This window comes from Anomaloglossus baeobatrachus, chromosome 11 (assembly GCF_048569485.1).
Source record: "Anomaloglossus baeobatrachus isolate aAnoBae1 chromosome 11, aAnoBae1.hap1, whole genome shotgun sequence".
Lineage (NCBI taxonomy): Eukaryota > Metazoa > Chordata > Amphibia > Anura > Aromobatidae > Anomaloglossus > Anomaloglossus baeobatrachus.
In genome coordinates, this window is record NC_134363.1 from 152,366,626 (window position 1) to 152,389,780 (window position 23,155).

General features: G+C 49.5%; 1 protein-coding gene across 4 annotated transcripts in view; it reads right to left on the reverse strand.

The window, feature by feature from the left end:
- NADK (NAD kinase) overlaps positions 1-23,155 on the reverse strand; it is a 96,483-nt gene that overhangs the window by 38,947 nt on the left and 34,381 nt on the right. For 3 of the 4 annotated variants that reach the window (XM_075328855.1, XM_075328852.1, XM_075328853.1), the window contains exons 2-3: positions 19,595-19,814; positions 2,320-2,403 (exon numbers count right to left, since the gene is read on the reverse strand). In XM_075328855.1, the coding sequence (XP_075184970.1) occupies positions 2,320-2,403; positions 19,595-19,773 (263 nt within the window). In that variant the 5' untranslated portion in view covers positions 19,774-19,814. Of the gene's footprint in view, positions 1-2,319; positions 2,404-19,594; positions 19,815-19,952; positions 19,972-23,155 lie in introns of those variants that run through there. The other variant, XM_075328854.1, reaches the window with a different exon arrangement.

Sequence of the window (23,155 nt, forward strand, 5' to 3'; positions counted from 1 at the left end):
CTGCCGACCTACTAGTCACTGCTATTCCAAGGTGCTTTCCCACACATTCAATGCTGGTGAATCAAAGTACCTGGCAACCTACTAGTCTCTACAATTCCAAGGTGCTGCCCCACACATTCAACTCTGCTAAATTAGGTACCTGCCAACCTACTTGTCTCTGCTATTCCAAGGTGCTGTCCCGCACCCTCAACTGTCCAACTCTACCAGTTATCGCTGATCCTCATATCATCTGCCCGTCCTCTTCTGCTGCATCAATGTCTGTGGTCCGTGCTTTTCACCCTGACCTATGGTATTTATTTTATCCATCTCACCAGACGAGGTCATAATAGCCTAATTCTACACAATCTTAAAAAATAAATTTAAAAAGGTGCACATCCCCTTTAATCACTAAACAGGACAGACTGGTGGGTGGACTGGGCAGCGTCAAGATCATGGAGGCGGGGGGAGGGGGGGAGGTAAGGTGACTATTACTTCTTTTAACCCCCTCTCAGCTGTAATCTATGACATTTTGGAGTGGATAATGTTTCCCTATACACTGTACGGGGCTGTGGAGGGGGCAGGATCTCCTTGTCTGACCCCAGTGAGGGTAACATGACTGTGCGGGGAGTAATCCCGGCCTCGCTGCTGCACAAAGACCCGACTGCTGAGCACAAGGCTCTATATTTAGTGCATTGTTTATTATCTGCAAATCAAAATGACTCAGGATAGGAGAAGTAGGCGAGAACCAGTGGTGGCACGCAGCTCTGGACGGACTGGTGCACTATGGGGACTTATTAGCAATAATTGAGGGAATCTACAGCGCCACCTCTGTCTACAGGCAGTGTCAGGTATTGCAGCCCAGTCAGATTTTATTAGTTGTAATACCAGACACCGCCTATAAACAGGAGTGGCACTGTTTGGGCAACAAAGACAGCCTTCTCTCAAATTTTGGCCTTTTTTATGCTTAGTAGTTGGCACTGTTGTTCTGCAGCGCTTGGGTCTCACAAAGGAGTTTGTATGTTCTCTCCGTGACTGTGTAAGTTTCCTCCCACACCCCAAAGACATACTGATGGGAAATGCAAATTGTGAGTCCCGATGGGGACAGTGATGATGATGTATGTACAGCACCGTGGAATAGGATGGCGCTATATAAGCAAAGTGAGCTAAAATAAATACCATAAATGGTAATGAAACTAAGTCGGGACTTATCCGCTAAGAAGCCGGAGAACCTCGGGGGCTGCACATGGCGGATTTAGGTGGTGATGTGACCTGTGGCTATAGCTCTTCATACATAATGAGACCTTATTTAGAACTTTATTTGCTTAGAAATCATAAGATCACTGTGATATCACTCCTGTTTGCCCGGCACAACAAAGCCTGCAAAGTCAATATTCACATGGAGTGTGGTTCACAGGCTCGTATACACAAATGCCAACTGCGCCTATTTACTGCACCCAATGAGAACCGCTCCACCCTTCATTGTCCTGTTCTGACCCCAAATCTACCACTTCAAAACATGGATACACGGCATACAGCATCCGTCATAACACTGTACTACCACCATGCCCCACTGTGGGTCTGAACACTGGGACCCCCACCAATCACAGATTCTCCCAATTTGCAGCTTGCCGAACTAGAGGAAATTGGTGGGGGTCCTACACAAGGATAGGAGATACCCTGCTTAGAGCGGATAGGAACACCCCTTTAAAAATAATCCTTCAACCCATAATCAGAACTGCTCCCATTGAGCAAAGGGCAATAAAACTTAACTTTTCTCTCTAAAAACATAATTTACATTTTTATTTTTTCTTCTATAGAAGGAAGCATGGCTGCAGGATCAAACTGCAAAGGACTCTGGTGGGCCACACAGTGTATATTTACAAGTAGTAGAGTGTGACCGCTGCTGCCAATCAGTGGCTGTACTAATAACTAGTGCACTACCATGCTCGGGTGCTCAGTACTCGTAACTAGTGAGCAGGCACTACCATGCTCAGTGCTTGTAACTAGTGATTAGTGGGCACTGCCATGCTCTGATGCTCAGTACTCGGAACTAGTGATGAGCAGGCACTACCATGCTCGGCTGCTCAGTGCTTGTAACCAGTGATTAGTGAGCACTGCCATGCTCGGGTGCTCGGTACTGGTAACTAGTGATGAGCGGGCACTACCATGCTCGGCTGCTCAGTGCTTGTAACTAGTGATTAGTGAGCACTGCCATGCTCGGGTGCTCGGTACTGGTAACTAGTGATGAGCGGGCACTACCATGCTCAGGTGCACGCACTCGCACATTTTTCCGTAAACCATCTGCATGAACACAAGCAGTTATTGTGGACCACTACTTACATGATCGCTTTTGGATTCTGCAGCATACAGGCCTTTGGTCCGAACGTGGTTACTGGGCATGGTCCATGCATGGATCTGGTTCTCCTGCATAGCAAAAAAAAAAAAATAGTGAAGTTAGACTTGTGAAATGCAGTTGCGTACAGCACAGGGATTAGGAAATCCAGTATCTAAAACGAGTCCAAACCAGAGTAACAAACAAATCAATTAAGATTTATAAAAAAAAAAAATAAAAAAAAAAAAAAGATGCAAAACAAAAAGTAAAATGCTGAAATGTTGCCGGAAGTATAAACCCCTAAAATATTGGGATACTGCAGCTGCATCCCCCTCCTCCCCATCTTTTATTTACCCTAATGGTACGTGCACACGACATCTTAGATGCCGCTGTACCTGCTGAGTTTTTGAAGCAGAAGACACTTCAGAAAAAAGAACAAGGAACAACATATACACGGTGTTCAGATTGGGAGGTTTTCGGACACAGGGTCATTGTTGAAGGATTTATTCTTCTATAGTGTCCGATACGCTATAACAATGGCTGAACGGACAGGGCTATTATGTAAGAGGAGCCACAGAAACATTATGCGATGATAGGGGCAGATCAGGAAGTATTAGGCAATATTTTAAGGGCGAAGAACTATGGAAACATTGTCCAAGAGGGGAGGAGATGCTGTAGCAGCGCAGGTTTCACAAAAGCTTCTATGCAAAGCACGAGAGCCCATGTTACAAGGTGACGTCACGGGAAATCGAGCGCAGACAAGGTCCACAAAACAGAAGAGGTGGAGAAGGCGCGACGCTGGGATTGCAGAGTCATGCTTACTCAAATCCAGAACACAAAGCTCAACATTAACCACTGAGGGCTGGATGGAAGAAAAACATCAGATTACAGCAAGGAGAAACACAAGACTGCAAACATGTGTGCAAGAGGCGGAGGAGAAACAAAGACAGGAGCAAAGGGCAGCAAGAGAAGTCCAGCAAGGTGTCACAGGAGCAAAGGGCAGCAAGAGAAGTCCAGCAAGGTGTCACAGGAAGAAAGGGCAGCAAGAGAAGTCCAGCAAGGTGTCACAGGAGCAAAGGGCAGCAAGAGAAGTCCAGCAAGGTGTCACAGGAAGAAAGGGCAGCAAGAGAAGTCCAGCAAGGTGTCACAGGAGCAAAGGGCAGCAAGAGAAGTCCAGCAAGGTGTCACAGGAGGAAAGAGCAGCAAGAGAAGTCCAGCAAGGTGTCACAGGAAGAAAGGGCAGCAAGAGAAGTCCAGCAAGATGTCACAGGAGCAAAGGGCAGCAAGAGAAGTCCAGCAAGGTGTCACAGGAGGAAAGAGCAGCAAGAGAAGTCCAGCAAGGTGTCACAGGAGGAAAGGACAGCAAGAGAAGTCCAGCAAGGTGTCACAGGAGCAAAGGGCAGCAAGAGAAGTCCAGCAAGGTGTCACAGGAGGAAAGAGCAGCAAGAGAAGTCCAGCAAGGTGTCACAGGAGGAAAGGACAGCAAGAGAAGTCCAGCAAGGTGTCACAGGAGCAAAGGGCAGCAAGAGAAGTCCAGCAAGGTGGCACAGGAGGAAAGGGCAGCAAGAAAAGTCCAGCAAGGTGGCACAGGAGGAAAGGGCAGCAAGAAAAGTCTAGCAAGGTGTCACAGGAGGAAAGGGCAGCAAGAGAAGTCCAGCAAGGAGTCATATTATATCATATCTTCTGATTGTATCACATGGTGAGGATTTGGCCAATGTACAGTGCCAGTGCGCAGCTTGTATAATAGTGTAAATTTGGTGCCCTCTAAATAACTCCACACACAGCCATTAATGTCTAAACCGCTGGCAACAAAAGAGATTACACCCCTAAGTGATAATAGCCAAACTGTGCCCTTGGTGTGAATACTTTGTGTGGCTACCATTATTTTCCAGCACTGCCTTGACTCTCTTGGGCATGGAGGTCACTAGAGCTTCACAGGAGCCGCTGGATCCTCTTCCATCCTCCATGAAGACATCACAGAGCTGGTAGATGTTGGAGACCTTGTGCTCATCCACCTTCCATTTGAGGAGGCCTCACAGATGCTCCATAGGGTTTAGGTCTGGAGACGCTTGGCCGGTCCAGCACCTTTACCCTCAGTTTCTTTAGCAAGGCAGTGGTCGGGTTTGTGGTTATATTAGATTACTGCCCTGCGGCCCAGTTTGCTTCAGTATGCCACAGGAAATGTTGGCATTCATGGTTCCCTCAATGATCTGTAGCTCCCCACAGCTGCCAGCTCTCATGCAGTCCCAAACCATGACATTCCCTCCACCATGCCTGACTGTAGGCGGGACACACTTGTCTTTGTTCTCCTCACCTGGTCGCTGCCACACACGCTTGACACCATCCGAACCAAATAACTTTATCTTGGTCTCATCAGACCACAGGAGGGTTCCAGTAATCCATGTCTTTAGTCTGCTTGTGTTTAGCAAACTGTTTGCGGCTTTCTTGTGCATCATCTTTAGAAGATCTTCCTTCTGGGACAACAGTTCCGCAGACTAATGTGATGCAGTGTGCAGCATATGGTCTGAGCACTGACAGGCGGACCCCCCCCCCCCACCCCCCCTATAACCTCTGCAACCTCTGCAGCAATGCTGGCAGCACTCATACGTCTATTTTGAACAGATGACCTCTTGATAGGACGCTGAGCACGTGCACTCAACTTCTTTGGTCGACCATGGCAAGGCCTGTTCTGAGTGGATCCTGTCTTGTTATTCCACTGTATGGTCTTGGCCACCGTTCTGCAGCTCAGTGTCAGGGTGGTGGCAATCTTCTTATAGCCTCGGCCATCTTTACGTAGAGCAACAATTCTTTTTTTTTTTTTACATCCTCAGAGAATTCTTTGCCATGAGGAGCCATGCTGAATGTCTAGTGACCAGTATGAGAGAGAGTGTGTGAGAGATAACACCAAATGTAACACACCTGCCCCCCATTCACACCTGACACCTTGTAACACCAATGAGCCACATGACACAGAGGAGGGGAAATGGCTAATTGGGCACAATTTCACTTAGGGGTGTACTCACTTTTGTTGCCAGTGGTTTAGACATTAATGGCTGTGTAAAATGTTATTTAGAGGACACCAAATTTATCCTGTTATACAAGCTGCACACTGACACCGTACATTGTATCACAGGGTCAGATCTGCAGTGCTGTCCCATGAAAAGATCAGCAGGGAATGCCATAAACTGCCAAAATCAGAAAACCTCTTCAGGAAAGCGATAGTGACTGTACAGATAGGTGACCTGAATAAAGAGTGGCTTTGTGGCCTATTCTGTCTGCAGAGCCGTCACTTTATACACAACATCTGCTGCTGTCAGCAAGAACAATCCAGTTGTGCATCTGCCGGCAGATCTGGGACGTAGAGCCTGGCACCACCAGGGAGGACGGCCGAGAAAAGGCAACGGAGAACTGCAGCACAGCACGCCTCCCCCCCTTCTCCAGCACAGACACATACCAGTGTGCAACCGATCACAGTTGACAGTTGATCACAGTCACATTCACACAGGGCAACTATCAGAATCATTCGGCTAATCAGTGGACCCATGTAAGTGGTCCTTTACGTGGTCATCTGACAGTGCACTTTATTTTTTTATTAGGCATGGATTGATAAAAAAAAATAATAAATGGAAACATTCTGTAATTCCAGTGCAGTGTGTGCCAAAGGCCTCCACAAGCTTCAGAAGTCATGTCTACCCGGTTTGCAAGTCCCAGCACCACCACTGCAACCCATCACTGCCTGCAGCGGTTAGGTGACTGACTAGAAGAGAGTAATCATTAGTGATGAGCGAGTACTAAAATGCTCGGGAGCTTGAGGCTCGGGCCGAGCATCTCAAAATACTCGTGTACTCGGCCCGAGCACCGAGCCCAATGTTATCCTATGGGAGACCCGAGTATTATTCTGAAATGACCCCCGGCAGCATGTAGAAACCATAAAACTGTAAATTAAAAAAAAAAACGTGCGTGTGTGTGTAAGCGTGCATATATATATATACACGCGGAGTGGAGTGCGGGAGGGGCCGTAGCCGAGCGGGGAAGTGTCGGGCTAAAGGCACGGTCACGCTGTGAGGGCCGGCCAATCACTGCAATTCCACAAGTAACGGCTGTGGCATTGCAGTGGTCTGCCAGCCAATCCCTGCATAAGGGATGGCTGTAAAAAGAGCGCCAACATGAAGACCACGAGTACAGCACGAGTATTGCGAAATTACTCGGTCCCCACCGAGTAGCCCGAGTACAGTGATACTCGTGCGAATACCGAGTAGTGACAAGCATACTCGCTCAACACTAGTAATCATGTCTCTTCTTGTCACTTAACTGATGGTCCCATTGGCACTGCTGCAACCATACAAACAGGATAGACATCGCTTCCAGAGTCGGCAGAGGGCCCTAGAAAAGGAGCATGCCTCAGATTATAATTTGTAGTCAATACATGCCTTAAAAAAAAAAAAAAAAAAAAAGTAAATGCTACTGATAGACAACCCCTTTAAGACCATGGCTGCAGCAGAGGTCTCTCCACTGTGCCCCGTCTGCAGGATCATAAAAAGATGGTCACACCACTTTCCTTTCAGGTTTAGTCGGCCACCAGCTGTAGATGGAACTGGTTGGTAGGAGATTAAGGCTGGGGCCGCACGGGGATTGGTGTGTGTGCTCGCAGCATAGTGGGAGCCGAGTGTCATGCGATTGAGGACTAATCCTGCGATCAGACCACAGTTGCGGAAGAGGGGGCCGGCGCGGCCAAAGAGAGGGCCGGCGCGGCCAAAGAGAGGGCCGGCGCGGCCAAACAGGGGGCCGGCGCGGCCAAACAGGGGGCCGGCGCGGCCAAACAGGGGGCTTTATCTCCCCATCTCCTCCGTTGCCGGCTGATGCGAGAATCACACTGCACTCACGGTACATCGCTGTAATGTGAGTGTAGTGTGAGGTTTCTCTCGCCCCATAAACTTGAATGGGTGCGAGTGAAACAAGCTCGCATTCCACCCGCAGCATGCTGCGATTGTTTTCTCGGTCCAATTAGGGCTGAGGGAAAAAAGAAAAAAAAAACGCTCATGGAAGCGAGCCCATAGAGTAACATTGGTCCGAGTGGAATGCGATTTTTTTTTAAATCGCATTCCACTTGCTCCGTATTACTCGCCGTGCACGCTAGGCCTAACCCTTGTGCTCTATGTGGGCTTCTCCAGTTTCCCGGGTAAGGCGGCTTTCACACTACGTCTTTTTAACATGCGTCCTGAACGTTTTTTTAACGCAGACACGGATCCAGTGCAAATGCGTTTTCATTTCAATGCATTTGCAATGGACTCGCGTCAACATGCGTTCACCTGCGTTTGCGTGCGTTATAGTGAGGATCCAGCGAGTTGCAGTTTTTTAACATCTTTCAAAAACGCTACTTGTAGAGTTTTTGAGCTGCGTCCAACTTCTGCAAATTGCTGGATCCTGACTAAACAGCACGCAAACGCATGTGAACGCTGGCGTGCTGATAGGCAGGATCCTGATTGCTCTACTGAGCATGCCCAGAAACCAGCCTCGTGATCAGTCTCTCTCCTCCCTCTGTCTCTCCCCCTCCCTCTCTGTCTCTCTCCCCCTCCCTCTCCTCCACCTGAGAGCTGCGGACACTCGTAACCAAGGTAAATATCGGGTAACCACTTATCTTAGTTACCCGATGTTTACGTTGGTTATGTGTGCAGGGAGCCCGGCTCCTAGCAGCTGCAGACGCTTGTAACCAAAGTAAATAATCGGGTATCCAAGCAAGTATACCCGATGTTTACCTTGGTTACGAGCCTCGCAGCTGTCAGATGCCGGCTCCCAGTCTGGCACGTTTAGTTCCCCTCACTCCCGATCACATGACTCCAATGCCCGCCCCTAAACATCCAGTGACAGGATCCTGCAGAGTAACACATGCATTTGCATGCATTTTTTGCTGTAAAAGCAGGATCCGCTTTTGCAGCAAAAAAACGTTCAGGACGCATGTTAAAAAAACGTAGTATGAAAGCAGCCTAAGGAGCGCGCACTTGTAAGTGCTTCTCTTTAGAACTTGGAAGCGCGGCTTTGAACCTGGCCAGATCACTAAGCCCAGCCTCCGTGCCCCTGCGCTCCTCCACAGCTACGTTTGTAGGCAGCGAGAGCGCACAGTACAGACCCTAAAAGGGTTTTTTCTGATTACGAAAAACCTCTGTCCTACGGCTCCAGTTAGTTTATTAAAAAAAAAAATAAATTTTCTTACCCTCCCCAGGTCCAGAGCTGAATGTTTGACGTCACTGAGCTAAATCAACCATACTGTCAGAGCAAACTGCTCAGAGCCACGGAGCTCACTGATTGTTATTGTATGAGGTGCCGCAGTTAGACGCTAAGCAGTCTCGGACCTGGGGAGGGCGAGTAAAGCAAAGTTTGTTTGTTTTAACCCTGTATACGCCTGGATGTGGGCCAACCACACCAATCTGCATATCAGGTGGCCGTATTAATCCACGTACTTCTTCATAACACATTGTTACCAGCAGACCCCAGTAAGTCGGGGGGGGGGGGGGGGGGTTCTCATCTTTGCACATTTTTTTTATTCTGAATTTTATTTTTTTTTTAAAGATCAATTTAGATATGTGACCCTGCCAAATAATAAAATTACCCCGCTGTCATCACCTATGCCCGTTTGTTTCATTCCTTATGTGCCAGGCAACCGGGGACCTGCGTAACCCTATTGTATGATGGTGACCCGTGCGCGCTGTATGTCACGCTGCGCCGTGCATTATTGATGTGCTGCAGCGATCAGCTATCTGTGAAGTTACTAGGCCATTCATTATTAGTGAGCGGGATGGGGGGGTGCACAAGAAACGCCCCGGGAAAAGGACAAAAGAAAATCATATGATGAGGAGGATATTGTGGTCAACCAATCCGTAGTCCGGTCAGTTTCTGGGAAAGTAGAGTGACCGCCAATATGACGAATGTTGCACCTCACCTGGGAAGTCAGCACCCAGCTTTCCCAGATCCCTACAGGGCAAGTCCATCTCTGCAACCACTTGCTCGTTGTTCCTATAGGCCCTATAGGTCACATAAATAGGAAATTTGGTCACTGTGGGTATGCCACCTAATTTCTTCATAAAGACATTGTAGTAGCTACCCAGCTTTCCCAGTGAAGTATACAAGGATTACACATGGCTGAAAAAGTGTTGGCTCCTTTGATGCAAAACCCCGAAAATGGACCAAACAAAATTGTTGTCCCTTCAATTTAATATTAGGTTGCACCCTTTGGAATAAATACCTGCAATCAATCGCTTCCTATACCCGTCCACAAGCTTCTTACTCCTCTCACCTGGAATCTCTGACTCTCCTTTATAAACTGCTCCAGGTCTCTCATATTTGGAGGAGTCTTCTCTTCTCCAAACATCAATTTTGAGATTTTTCCACAGGTGTCAATGGGGTTTAGATCCGGACTCATTGCTGCCACTTCAGAACTCTCCAGCGCTTTGTTTTCATCCATTTCTGGGGGCTTCTTGAAGCATGTTTGGAGTTATTGTCCTGCTGGAAGACCCGTGACCTAGGACTATACCCAGCTTTGTGACACCGGGCACTACATTTCCACCCAAAATCCTGTTGTAGTCTTCAAATTTCAAGATATCTTGTACACAGCCATGACACTAAATGCCAGAGGCAGCAAAGCTACCAGAAAACATCTCTGACTTCCACCATTTCTGACTGTAGGTTCTGTGTTCTCTTCTTTTTTAGGCCTCATTCTGTTTTCTGGATACAGTAAAATGGTATGCTTTACCAAAAAGCTCTATCTTGGTCTCATCTGTCCACCAGATGCTTTCCCAGAAGGATTTTGGCTCCTCAGGCACATTTTGCAGACTAGCTTTTTTATGCCTGTGTCAGCAGTGGGGTCCTCCTGGGTCACCTCCTTAGTGTTTCATTTCATTCCAATTGCCACAGGGCAGTTTCAACAAGCATCACATGGTTGAAACAAAGTTGTTTACCCACAAGTTTGGAAAAATGGCAACAACCTGTCCTGCCCATTTATCGGGGGGAGGGGTTGTGTGAAATTATGTCCAATTTGCCTTTTTTTGTTATTCCAATGTACATAAAGGATATAAACCTGAGTTAACAAAATTTGTGTAATTTTAATAATTTTTTTATTTTCTGGAACAATATCAAGGGTGACAACACTTTCAGCCATTACTATACTTAATTCTTCCAAATTTCCTTATCTTGCTTTTTTATGTTCCTTCTATAATGCCATATGGGGAATTTTTTATTTTTTTTTTGCAGGACAACATTTGTAGTTTTGGTTTACACCCGTTAAATTTACCAAATAAATGTACTGAAAAACTAAAAAAAGCAAACTCCACCATTGGTGCCGGGAAAATGGTGGTTTTCGGACAAACTTGTGCGCCACCTTACACCACTTTGTGCCTTGTCAGTACCTAAACGTCTGGCCTTCTCTTCATATCCAAGCCATCGCTCATCTGCAGGGGGTACTTGTATCTCACCAGTGTCTGGCTGTAACGCTCAATGCTCTTGGCCATTATACAATACATTTATTTAATTTCAGGGCAGAAATTAGGCCGAGTGCTATATCCAGAGGAATCGGCCTCAGCAACAATTCTATGAAGTTAATTATTAACATTTGGCAGCAAAAAAAGTGTGAGCGTTTGTTTTTGGAAATCAAACAGCAGATTTGAGAATGTGTATATGGTGCCAAGAACGACGTTGAGGGATGGACTGTGCATGCACCAATGCAAATTCTTACCAAAGGGGCGTGGCTCACTAGATCCTCAGGGGGCGTGTCTTTAGCTCTGCATTATACACGCCCCCTAGGTAACGGCCATAAAAATTTAAAGTAAAAAAATATATACCGTATTTTACGGACTACAAGACGCACCTGACCATAAGACGCACCCTGGTTTTAGAGGAGGAAAATAGGAAAATAAAATTTTAACCAAAAAATATAGTCATGACACACTGTTATGGGGCGAGGATCTGCTGCTGACACTGTTATGGGGGTAATGTCCCCAAATTCTCTACTAAGGTACCCCATTTCTGGTAAGGATCCTCCTGCCTTGTATATGATCCTGCTCATATACCCTCATCCTGCTCATAATATACCCCCCATCCATCCTGCTCATAATATACCCCCCATCCATCCTGCTCATGATATACCCCCATCCATCCTGCTCATAATATACCTCCCCATCCATCCTGCTCATAATATACCCCCCATCCATCCTGCTCATAATATACCCCCCATCCATCCTGCTCGTAATATACCCCCCCATCCATCCTGCTCGTAATATACCCCCCCATTCATCCTGCTCGTGATATACCCCCATCCATCCTGCTCAAAATATACCCCCATCCATCCTGCTCAAAATATACCCCCATCCATCCTGCTCATAATATACCCCCCATCCATCCTGCTCATAATATACCCCCCATTCATCCTGCTCATAATATACCCCCCATTCATCCTGCTCAAAATATACCCCCATCCATCCTGCTCAAAATATACCCCCATCCATCCTGCTCAAAATATACCCCCATCCATCCTGCTCATGATATACCCCCATCCATCCTGCTCATAATATATCCCCCATCCATCCTGCTCAAAATATACCCCCCATCCATCCTGCTCATAATATACCCCCATCCATCCTGCTCATAATATACCCCCCATCCATCCTGCTCATGATATACCCCCATCCATCCTGCTCATGATATACCCCCATCCATCCTGCTCATGATATACCCCCATCCATCCTGCTCATGATATACCCCCATCCATCCTGCTCATGATATGCCCCCATCCATCCTGCTCATGATATGCCCCCATCCATCCTGCTCATGATATGCCCCCATCCATCCTGCTCATAATATACCCCCATCCATCCTGCTCATAATATACCCCCCATCCATCCTGCTCATGATATACCCCCATCCATCCTGCTCATGATATACCCCCCATCCATCCTGCTCATGATATGCCCCCATCCATCCTGCTCATGAAATGTCCCCATCCATCCTGCTCATGATATACCCCCCATCCATCCTGCTCATGATATACCCCCATCCATCCTGCTCATGATATACCCCCATCCATCCTGCTCATGATATACCCCCATCCATCCTGCTCATGATATACCCCCATCCATCCTGCTCATAATATACCCCCCATCCATCCTGCTCATGATATACCCCCATCCATCCTGCTCATGATATACCCCCATCCATCCTGCTCATGATATACCCCCATCCATCCTGCTCATGATATACCCCCATCCATCCTGCTCATGATATACCCCCATCCATCCTGCACATGATATGCCCCCATCCATCCTGCACATGATATGCCCCCATCCATCCTGCACATGATATGCCCCCATCCATCCTGCTCATGATATGCCCCCATCCATCCTGCTCATGATGTGCCCCCATCCATCCTGCTCATGATGTGCCCCCATCCATCCTGCTCATGAAATGCCCCCATCCATCCTACTCATGATATGCCCCCATCCATCCTGCTCATGATGTGCCCCCATCCATCCTGCTCATGATGTACCCCCATCCATCCTGCTCATGATATGCCCCCATCCATCCTGCTCATGATATGCCCCCATCCATCCTGCTCATGATATGCCCCCATCCATCCTGCTCATGATGTACCCCCATCCATCCTGCTCATGATGTGCCCCCATCCATCCTGCTCATGAAATGCCCCCATCCTGCTCATGATATGCCCCCATCCATCCTGCTCATGAAATGTCCCCATCCATCCTGCTCATGATATGCCCCCATCCATCCTGCTCATGATATGCCCCCATCCATCCTGCTCATGAAATGCCCCCATCCATCCTGCTCATGATATGCCCCCATCCATCCTGCTCATGATATACCCCCATCCATCCTGCTCATGTTATGCCCCCATCCATCCTGCTCATGATATACCCCCATCCATCCTGCTCATGATATGCCCCCATCCATCCTGCTCATGATATGCCCCCATCCATCCTGCTCATGATATGCCCCCATCCATCCTGCTCATGATATGCCCCCATCCATCCTGCTCATGTTATGCCCCCATCCATCCTGCTCATGTTATGCCCCCATCCATCCTGCTCATGATATGCCCCCATCCATCCTGCTCATGTTATGCCCCCATCCATCCTGCTCATGTTATGCCCCCATCCATCCTGCTCATGATATGCCCCCATCCATCCTGCTCATGATATGCCCCCATCCATCCTGCTCATGAAATGCCCCCATCCATCCTGCTCATGAAATGCCCCCATCCATCCTGCTCATGAAATGCCCCCATCCATCCTGCTCATGAAATGCCCCCATCCATCCTGCTCATGATATGCCCCCATCCATCCTGCTCATGATATGCCCCCATCCATCCTGCTCGTTATGCCCCCATCCATCCTGCTCATGAAATGCCCCCATCCATCCTGCTCATGATATGCCCCCATCCATCCTGCTCATGATATGCCCCCATCCATCCTGCTCATGATATGCCCCCATCCATCCTGCTCATGATATGCCCCCATCCATCCTGCTCATGATATGCCCCCATCCATCCTGCTCATGATATGCCCCCATCCATCCTGCTCATGAAATGCCCCCATGCATCCTGCTCATGAAATGCCCCCATGCATCCTGCTCATGAAATGCCCCCATCCATCCTGCTCATGATATGCCCCCATCCATCCTGCTCATGAAATGCCCCCATCCATCCTGCTCATGATATGCCCCCATCCATCCTGCTCATGATATGCCCCCATCCATCCTGCTCATGATATGCCCCCATCCATCCTGCTCATGATGTGCCCCCATCCATCCTGCTCATGATGTGCCCCCATCCATCCTGCTCATGATATGCCCCCATCCATCCTGCTCATGATATGCCCCCATCCAGCCTGCTCATGATATGCCCCCATCCATCCTGCACATGTTATGCCCCCATCCATCCTGCTCATGAAATGCCCCCATCCATCCTGCTCATGATATGCCCCCATCCATCCTGCACATGATATGCCCCCATCCATCCTGCTCATGATATGCCCCCATCCATCCTGCACATGAAATGCCCCCATCCATCCTGCTCATGAAATGCCCCCATCCATCCTGCTCATGATATGCCCCCATCCATCCTGCACATGAAATGCCCCCATCCATCCTGCTCATGAAATGCCCCCATCCATCCTGCTCATGATATGCCCCCATCCATCCTGCACATGAAATGCCCCCATCCATCCTGCTCATGATATGCCCCCATCCATCCTGCACATGATATACCCCCATCCATCCTGCTCATGATATGCCCCCATCCATCCTGCACATGATATGCCCCCATCCATCCTGCTCATGAAATGCCCCCATCCATCCTGCTCATGAAATGCCCCCATCCATCCTGCTCATGAAATGCCCCCATCCATCCTGCTCATGAAATGCCCCCATCCATCCTGCTCATGATATACCCCCATCCATCCTGCTGATGATATGCCCCCATCCATCCTGCTCATGATATACCCCCATCCATCCTGCTGATGATATGCCCCCATCCATCCTGCTCATGATATGCCCCCATCCATCCTGCTCATGATATGCCCCCATCCATCCTGCACATGATATGCCCCCATCCATCCTGCTCATGATATGCCCCCATCCATCCTGCTCATGAAATGCCCCCATCCATCCTGCTCATGAAATGCCCCCATCCATCCTGCTCATGATATGCCCCCATCCATCCTGCTCATGATATGCCCCCATCCATCCTGCTCATGATATGCCCCCATCCATCCTGCACATGATATGCCCCCATCCATCCTGCTCATGATATGCCCCCATCCATCCTGCTCATGATATGCCCCCATCCATCCTGCACATGATATGCCCCCATCCATCCTGCTCATGAAATGCCCCCATCCATCCTGCTCATGAAATGCCCCCATCCATCCTGCTCATGATATGCCCCCATCCATCCTGCACATGATATGCCCCCATCCATCCTGCTCATGAAATGCCCCCATCCATCCTGCTCATGATATGCCCCCATGCATCCTGCTCATGAAATGCCCCCATCCATCCTGCTCATGAAATGCCCCCATCCATCCTGCTCATGAAATGCCCCCATCCATCCTGCTCATGATATACCCCCATCCATCCTGCTCATGATGTACCCCAATCCATCCTGCTGATGATATACCCCCATCCATCCTGCTCATGATATGCCCCCATCCATCCTGCTCATGATATGCCCCATCCATCCTGCTCATGAAATGCCCCCATCCATCCTGCTCATGAAATGCCCCCATCCATCCTGCTCATGATATACCCCCATCCATCCTGCTCATGATATACCCCCATCCATCCTGCTCATGAAATGCCCCCATCCATCCTGCTCATGATATACCCCCATCCATCCTGCTCATGATATGCCCCCATCCATCCTGCTCATGATGTACCCCAATCCATCCTGCTGATGATATGCCCCCATCCATCCTGCTCATGATATGCCCCCATCCATCCTGCTCATGATGTACCCCAATCCATCCTGCTCATGATATGCCCCCATCCATCCTGCTCATGAAATGCCCCCATCCATCCTGCTCATGAAATGCCCCCATCCATCATGCTCATGAAATGCCCCCATCCATCCTGCTCATGATATGCCCCCATCCATCCTGCTCATGAAATACCCCCATCCATCCTGCTCATGATATGCCCCCATCCATCCTGCTCATGATATGCCCCCATCCATCCTGCTCATGATATACCCCCATCCATCCTGCTCATGATATACCCCCATCCATCCTGCTCATGATATGCCCCCATCCATCCTGCTCATGATATGCCCCCATCCATCCTGCTCATGATATACCCCCATCCATCCTGCTCATGATATGCCCCCATCCATCCTGCACATGATATGCCCCCATCCATCCTGCACATGATATGCCCCCATCCATCCTGCACATGATATGCCCCCATCCATCCTGCTCATGAAATGCCCCCATCCATCCTGCTCATGATATGCCCCCATCCATCCTGCTCATGATATGCCCCCATCCATCCTGCACATGATATACCCCCATCCATCCTGCTCATGAAATGCCCCCATCCATCCTGCTCATGATATGCCCCCATCCATCCTGCTCATGATATGCCCCCATCCATCCTGCACATGATATGCCCCCATCCATCCTGCACATGATATGCCCCCATCCATCCTGCTCATGATGTACCCCAATCCATCCTGCTCATGAAATGCCCCCATCCATCCTGCTCATGATATGCCCCCCATCCATCCTGCTCATGAAATGCCCCCATCCATCCTGCTCATGATATACCCCCATCCATCCTGCTCATGATATACCCCCATCCATCCTGCTCATGATATGCCCCCATCCATCCTGCTCATGATATGCCCCCATCCATCCTGCTCATGATATACCCCCATCCATCCTGCTCATGAAATACCCCCATCCATCCTGCTCATGAAATACCCCCATCCTGGTATATGGCCTGTATCCTGTGGCACAGAAAAAAAAAAAAAAACAAACGTTTATACTCACCTTTTCCTCACTCCCTGCAGCACCTATCATCTTCCTCTCTGTGTCAGCTGCAGCGCCGCTGTGTGGAGCAGTCCCCGTGTGTGGAGCAGTCACCGTTGTCTGTAGCTTCGCGATGTCTTCCTGTCTGAGCCGGGTCAGCTGATCTGGTGGACACTAGCGGCGCGCACAGCGATGACGTCATCGTTGTGCGCGCCGCTAGTGTCCAGATCAGCTGACCGGCACAGACAGGAAGACATCGCGTGCTGCAGGGGGACGGCTCCACACACGGGGACGGGTGAGTGCACTGATTCACTGCACCCCGCGCTGATAATGACGCACGGGGAGCAGTGAATGCAGCCACATATGATCACTCCAGGCTGTAGTTGCCAGGGGTGATCACAGCCGGCTGTTAATTATGCGCGCACCCCCCGCTCTTCCCCCCGCCCACCTGTCAGCGCCAGTTTCGCTGAGAGATGAAGGGCAGGAGGATGGGCGTGCATATGTAATGAGCGGGCCCACGTGGTCACAGCAGGCTGCTACAGCCTGCTCGTGCCCCCGATGGCCCGCTCCACCGCAGCACCCTCATTCCCGGCCGCAGCCCTATAGTCAGACCATAAGACGCACCCCCCCAAAAAGTGCGTCTTATGGTCCGAAAAATACGGTATATTTCAAACCGTATAGCAGATATTAATTAAGGAAAAAGCGCAACACTTAGAGGAGAAAGAGGAATAAGATTAGAGTAAAAATTTGATATCTTTGACATGGCTGAAATGTTCTCTTTAAGCTAGCAAAAGCAAGAAACGGTCCTGAGCTCCAAGGTCTAATGGTGATCTCTGATAAGGAAGCGTCACTTTACCCAAGAATTGTGAAAAAGTCTACAAACGCAAGAAGTCGTTCAGATAAGCATTTGCAAAATAGTCTGGTTTTTATCCACAATTTTGTGGATTTTTTAAAAAAAAAAAAAAAAAAAGTTTCATTCAATTGCTTCAAGTAAATATATGGGGCATTTAGCTCCGGTCAGAAGGCATCTGAGCTGGATCTTCAGATGAAGAACCGTCCACGTATGACAGAAGTGAGAAACTGACCTTGGGCTTGTTCACATGAGCACATAGGCCTGTGTGTACCACATACCGTACATGCACCCATTATAATATGAAAAGGGCCTTCAGTACAGGCAGTGACCAAACCTTAATTTCTAAATTTTCATTTGGAAATATCAGACCTTCAAGGCACCAGGCACTGATGTCAGCCCACCGACCACCAGGGACTAAAGAGCTGCCCATTGGGCCAGGAATGTCTCATTAAAGCTAATGCTCACTGGACCACCAAACAGCATCTCATCATATACTTAAGCGGGCTTTACACGCTACGATATTAATAGCAATTTCTAGCGATAGAGCATGTAAGTACCCGCCCCCGTCGCCCATGTGATATCGCTGCCGCTGCGAACATTATCGCTACGGCAGAGTCACACGCACTTACGTGGTCGTCGTCGTCGCTGTGACCGCCGAACAATCCCTCCCTCAAGGGGGAGGGGCGTTCAACGTCACCGCGACGTCACTAAGCGGCCGGCCAATCAAAGCGAAGGGGCGGAGATAAGCGGGACGTAACATCCCGCCCACCTTCTTCCTTCCTCATTGTGGCCGACGGCAGGTAAGGAGACGTTCCTCGCTCCTGCGGTGTCACACATAGCGATGTGTGCTGCCGCAAGAGCGATGAACCACCTGGGTAAACAACCCTTACCGATTTTTGAGTTTGGCACAACCTCTCCATGGTGAACGATTTTCACCATTTTTGAGGTCGCTTAAGGTCGCTGGTCAGTGTCACACGCTGCGATACTGTTAATGATGCTGGATGTGCGTCACTAACAATGTGACCCCGACGATCAAACATTAACGATATCGTAGCGTGTAAAGCCCCCTTTAGGCTGCTGTCACACATCAGTTTTTTTGCATCAGGCGCAATCCGGCTCAAAAACCTATGCAACGGATGCGGCGAAAAAAAACGGATCCGTTCCATAAGTTTTTCCATGCGGCCCGCCCGGTTTTTGACAGATGCGGCTTGATACTGAGCATGCGCAGTTAAAAAAAAAAAAAAAAAAAAAAACGCATCCGGCGTCCATAGGCTTGCATTGTAAATCGCACCGATCCGACACGATGCGGTTTTTCGCCGCAGATAAAAAACGCTGCAGGCAACGTTCCATCCAGCCGCCGCATCCAGCAAAAACCAGATGCAACGCAAGGCAATCCTGCGCTAATGCAAGTCTATGAGGGAAAAAAACGCATCTGGGGCAAAAAAAAAAAAATGGATGCGTTTTTCTGCAAAGCCCTGGATTGTACCTGATTGCAAAAAACTGATGTGTGAAAGCAGCCTAAACCAGACAAGATGCCAGCCCAAAGACTCTAGACCAACAGGGACGCCAGCCCCTAGCCCAGCAGGGACCCCCAGCCCAGCAGGGACCCCAAGCCCAGCAGGGACCCCCATCCCAGCAGGGACCCCCAGCCCAGCAGGGATCCCAGATCCCAGCCCAGCAGGGACCCCAGCCCAGCAGGGACCCCAAACCAACAAGGACCCCAAACCAACAAGGACCCCAAACCAACAAGGACCCCAAACCAACAAGGACCCCAAACCAACAAGGACCCCAAACCAACAAGGACCCCAGCCCAGCAGGGACCCCAGCCTAGCAGAAACTGTACAAACCTTAGGAATAATAAATATAGGTTGTGCAAAGATAAAACCTGCAATTTTCCCCACACACCTGAATTCCTTGGTGCTTCCCGGTCCTGGAGATGCAGACAAACTGCGTGATTTTGTCCTTCCACGAATGGGTTTCCCACGGCCAATTTCCTCTTCGCAATCACAGGCTGCAAAAAAGAGGTTCTCTTCTGCAGTCACACTCTTCTCTTTGCAGCACATCTTGTTCTGGGATCGCTCCATAGTGCAAATGGGAATGCCTCACTCACAAAGAGGGAAAATACCTAAAAAGAGAAAGAAAGCTCAGATTAATTATATGCATCAATTAATCATTGTGTATGGCTGCACCGAGTGACACCTGAGACATGGAATCCCTACACACATCCCCACCCAGCATTACACGACAGCGAGGGACGTGCTACCTGCCAGCACCAGCCGCCTATTACTCCCCGCAGCGCTACACTGGCCACTGAGGACTGGAGGAAACTCCACCCGGCTTCCTCCCCGCTCGTATAGGAGAGAACAGGAACGCGAAAGGTCCGAGCATTACACAAACAGGATAAAGGTTTCCAAAGACAGAAGAAAACAGGTTGCTACACTCATGTTGCAGAATTACAGGTTACAGAATACCGTCATATCGTGCTTTATGGAGGAAAAGAGCACCCAAGTGGCCCCTCGTTGCCTTTCTTTGTGGTCCTCACCCACCTGGTCACAGACTGGCTTGGCACCGTCTGGCAACTACACACGTATTTTCCACATTAGGCTACGTCCACAGAGTTTCTCCCTACACTCCATGGCTCCACCGGGGCTGACGACCAAACCCCGCAAAAAACTGATGATCTGCTTGATATTTGGGAATCCTTCTAATACACAATCCTATGAATATAATATTGGATGGGAGTAAAGTCTTCCCTGTATGTAGGGGACGCTCGGGCTGGATGGGAATAAAGTCTTCCCTGTATGTAGGGGACGCTCGGGCTGGATGGGAATAAAGTCTTCCCTGTATGTAGGGGACGCTCGGGCTGATGAGAGTAAAGTCTTCCCTGTATGTAGGGGACGCTCGGGCTGATGAGAGTAAAGTCTTCCCTGTATGTAGGGGACGCTCGGGCTGATGAGAGTAAAGTCTTCCCTGTATGTAGGGGACGCTCGGGTTGGATGAGAGTAATGTCTTCCCTGTATGTAGGGGACGCTCGGGCTGATGAGAGTAAAGTCTTCCCTGTATGTAGGGGACGCTCGGGCTGATGAGAGTAAAGTCTTCCCTGTATGTAGGGGACGCTCAGGCTGATGAGAGTAAAGTCTTCCCTGTATGTAGGGGACGCTCGGGCTGATGAGAGTAAAGTCTTCCCTGTATGTAGGGGACGCTCGGGCTGATGAGAGTAAAGTCTTCCCTGTATGTAGGGGACGCTCGGGCTGATGAGAGTAAAGTCTTCCCTGTATGTAGGGGACGCTCGGGTTGGATGAGAGTAAAGTCTTCCCTGTATGTAGGGGACGCTCGGGCTGGATGAGAGTAAAATCTTCCCTGTATGTAGGGGACGCTCGGGCTGATGAGAGTAAAGTCTTCCCTGTATGTAGGGGACGCTCGGGTTGGATGAGAGTAAAGTCTTCCCTGTATGTAGGGGACGCTCGGGCTGATGAGAGTAAAGTCTTCCCTGTATGTAGGGGACGCTCGGGCTGATGAGAGTAAAGTCTTCCCTGTATGTAGGGGACGCTCGGGTTGGATGAGAGTAATGTCTTCCCTGTATGTAGGGGACGCTCGGGCTGATGAGAGTAAAGTCTTCCCTGTATGTAGGGGACGCTCGGGCTGATGAGAGTAAAGTCTTCCCTGTATGTAGGGGACGCTCGGGCTGATGAGAGTAAAGTCTTCCCTGTATGTAGGGGACGCTCGGGTTGGATGAGAGTAAAGTCTTCCCTGTATGTAGGGGACGCTCGGGCTGGATGAGAGTAAAGTCTTCCCTGTATGTAGGGGACGCTCGGGCTGATGAGAGTAAAGTCTTCCCTGTATGTAGGGGACGCTCGGGTTGGATGAGAGTAATGTCTTCCCTGTATGTAGGGGACGCTCGGGCTGATGAGAGTAAAGTCTTCCCTGTATGTAGGGGACGCTCGGGCTGATGAGAGTAAAGTCTTCCCTGTATGTAGGGGACGCTCGGGCTGATGAGAGTAAAGTCTTCCCTGTATGTAGGGGACGCTCGGGTTGGATGAGAGTAAAGTCTTCCCTGTATGTAGGGGACGCTCGGGCTGGATGAGAGTAAAATCTTCCCTGTATGTAGGGGACGCTCGGGCTGATGAGAGTAAAGTCTTCCCTGTATGTAGGGGACGCTCGGGTTGGATGAGAGTAAAATCTTCCCTGTATGTAGGGGACGCTCGGGCTGCATTCATCATTTTAGGCTATGTATTGTGTTTTAAGGAAATGTGACTATACTGTGAGGCGAACTAGAGCAAAAGAACCAAAAAAAAATGTCTGAACATTCCTCCTCCTCTGATTCATAATGAACGGAAATGATTATTTTATATCCAGCATTACAATAAGCTACTTGTTATGCAGGAAATTACTCACTCAATGGCTCTCATAGTAAATGACCAACCGCAGTCTGCCTTCTAGAATCGGGACCGTACAGTCCAAGGCAAATGCACCGATGATGCCGACTGTGCGGAGACCAACCATGGGCGGGCAGGCCGGCAGCGCGGAGACCAACCATGGACAGGCAGGCCGCGCGGAGACCAACCATGGACAGGCAGGCCAGCATGGGGACCAACCATGGACAGGCAGGCCAGCATGGGGACCAACCATGGACAGGCAGGCCAGCATGGGGACCAACCATGGACAGGCAGGCCAGCATGGGGGAGCATAAACCTAGTGACAGATTCCCTTTAAGGCTTTTCTAATACAGATTAGTTGACCATTCTCAATGATGTTAGTGAGGAAGGATTGTCATGGTGCACGGACACAAGGCGACTTCTGTAAATAAATGAGCATTAATCGACTATGTTCAAGTAGATTGGTGCCCCCTTATATCTCCATTCACACAGACCCATACAAACTGTGTGAACAGTCAGTCATTAATATCACAATTGCATCTCCATGCGGCCCGCCCGTGGCCAGTCTCGGCTCCACCTGCCGGCCCGCCCGCCCGTGGCCAGTCTCGGCTCCACCTGCCGGCCCGCCCGCCCGTGGCCAGTCTCGGCTCCACCTGCCGGCCCGCCCGCCCGTGGCCAGTCTCAGCTTGGCCAGCTCGCCTGCTCATGGCCAGTCTCGGCCGACCTGCCTGCTCCCAATACTGACTGGTTCCTTTGACAGTCTAAGGCAGGGTTCCCCAACTCCAGTCCTCGAGGACCGCCAACAGTGCATGTTTTCAGGATTTCCTTAGCATTGCATGGGTGTTGGAATCATCAACTGTGTAGATGATTAAATTATCACATGTGCAATACTAAGGAAATCCTGAAAACATGCACTGTTGGCGGCCCTTGAGGACTGGAATTGGGGACCCATAGTCTAAGGTGTACAGAAAAACCGTTATAGAAGGATAAAGAAGGTCCAATTTCGGTCTGGTAATCTTTTCGATCTTCCTGAGTTAAGGCTCCTCCTCCCAGTAAAGTCTATGAGAATCTTGACGTGCTGTGCACATAT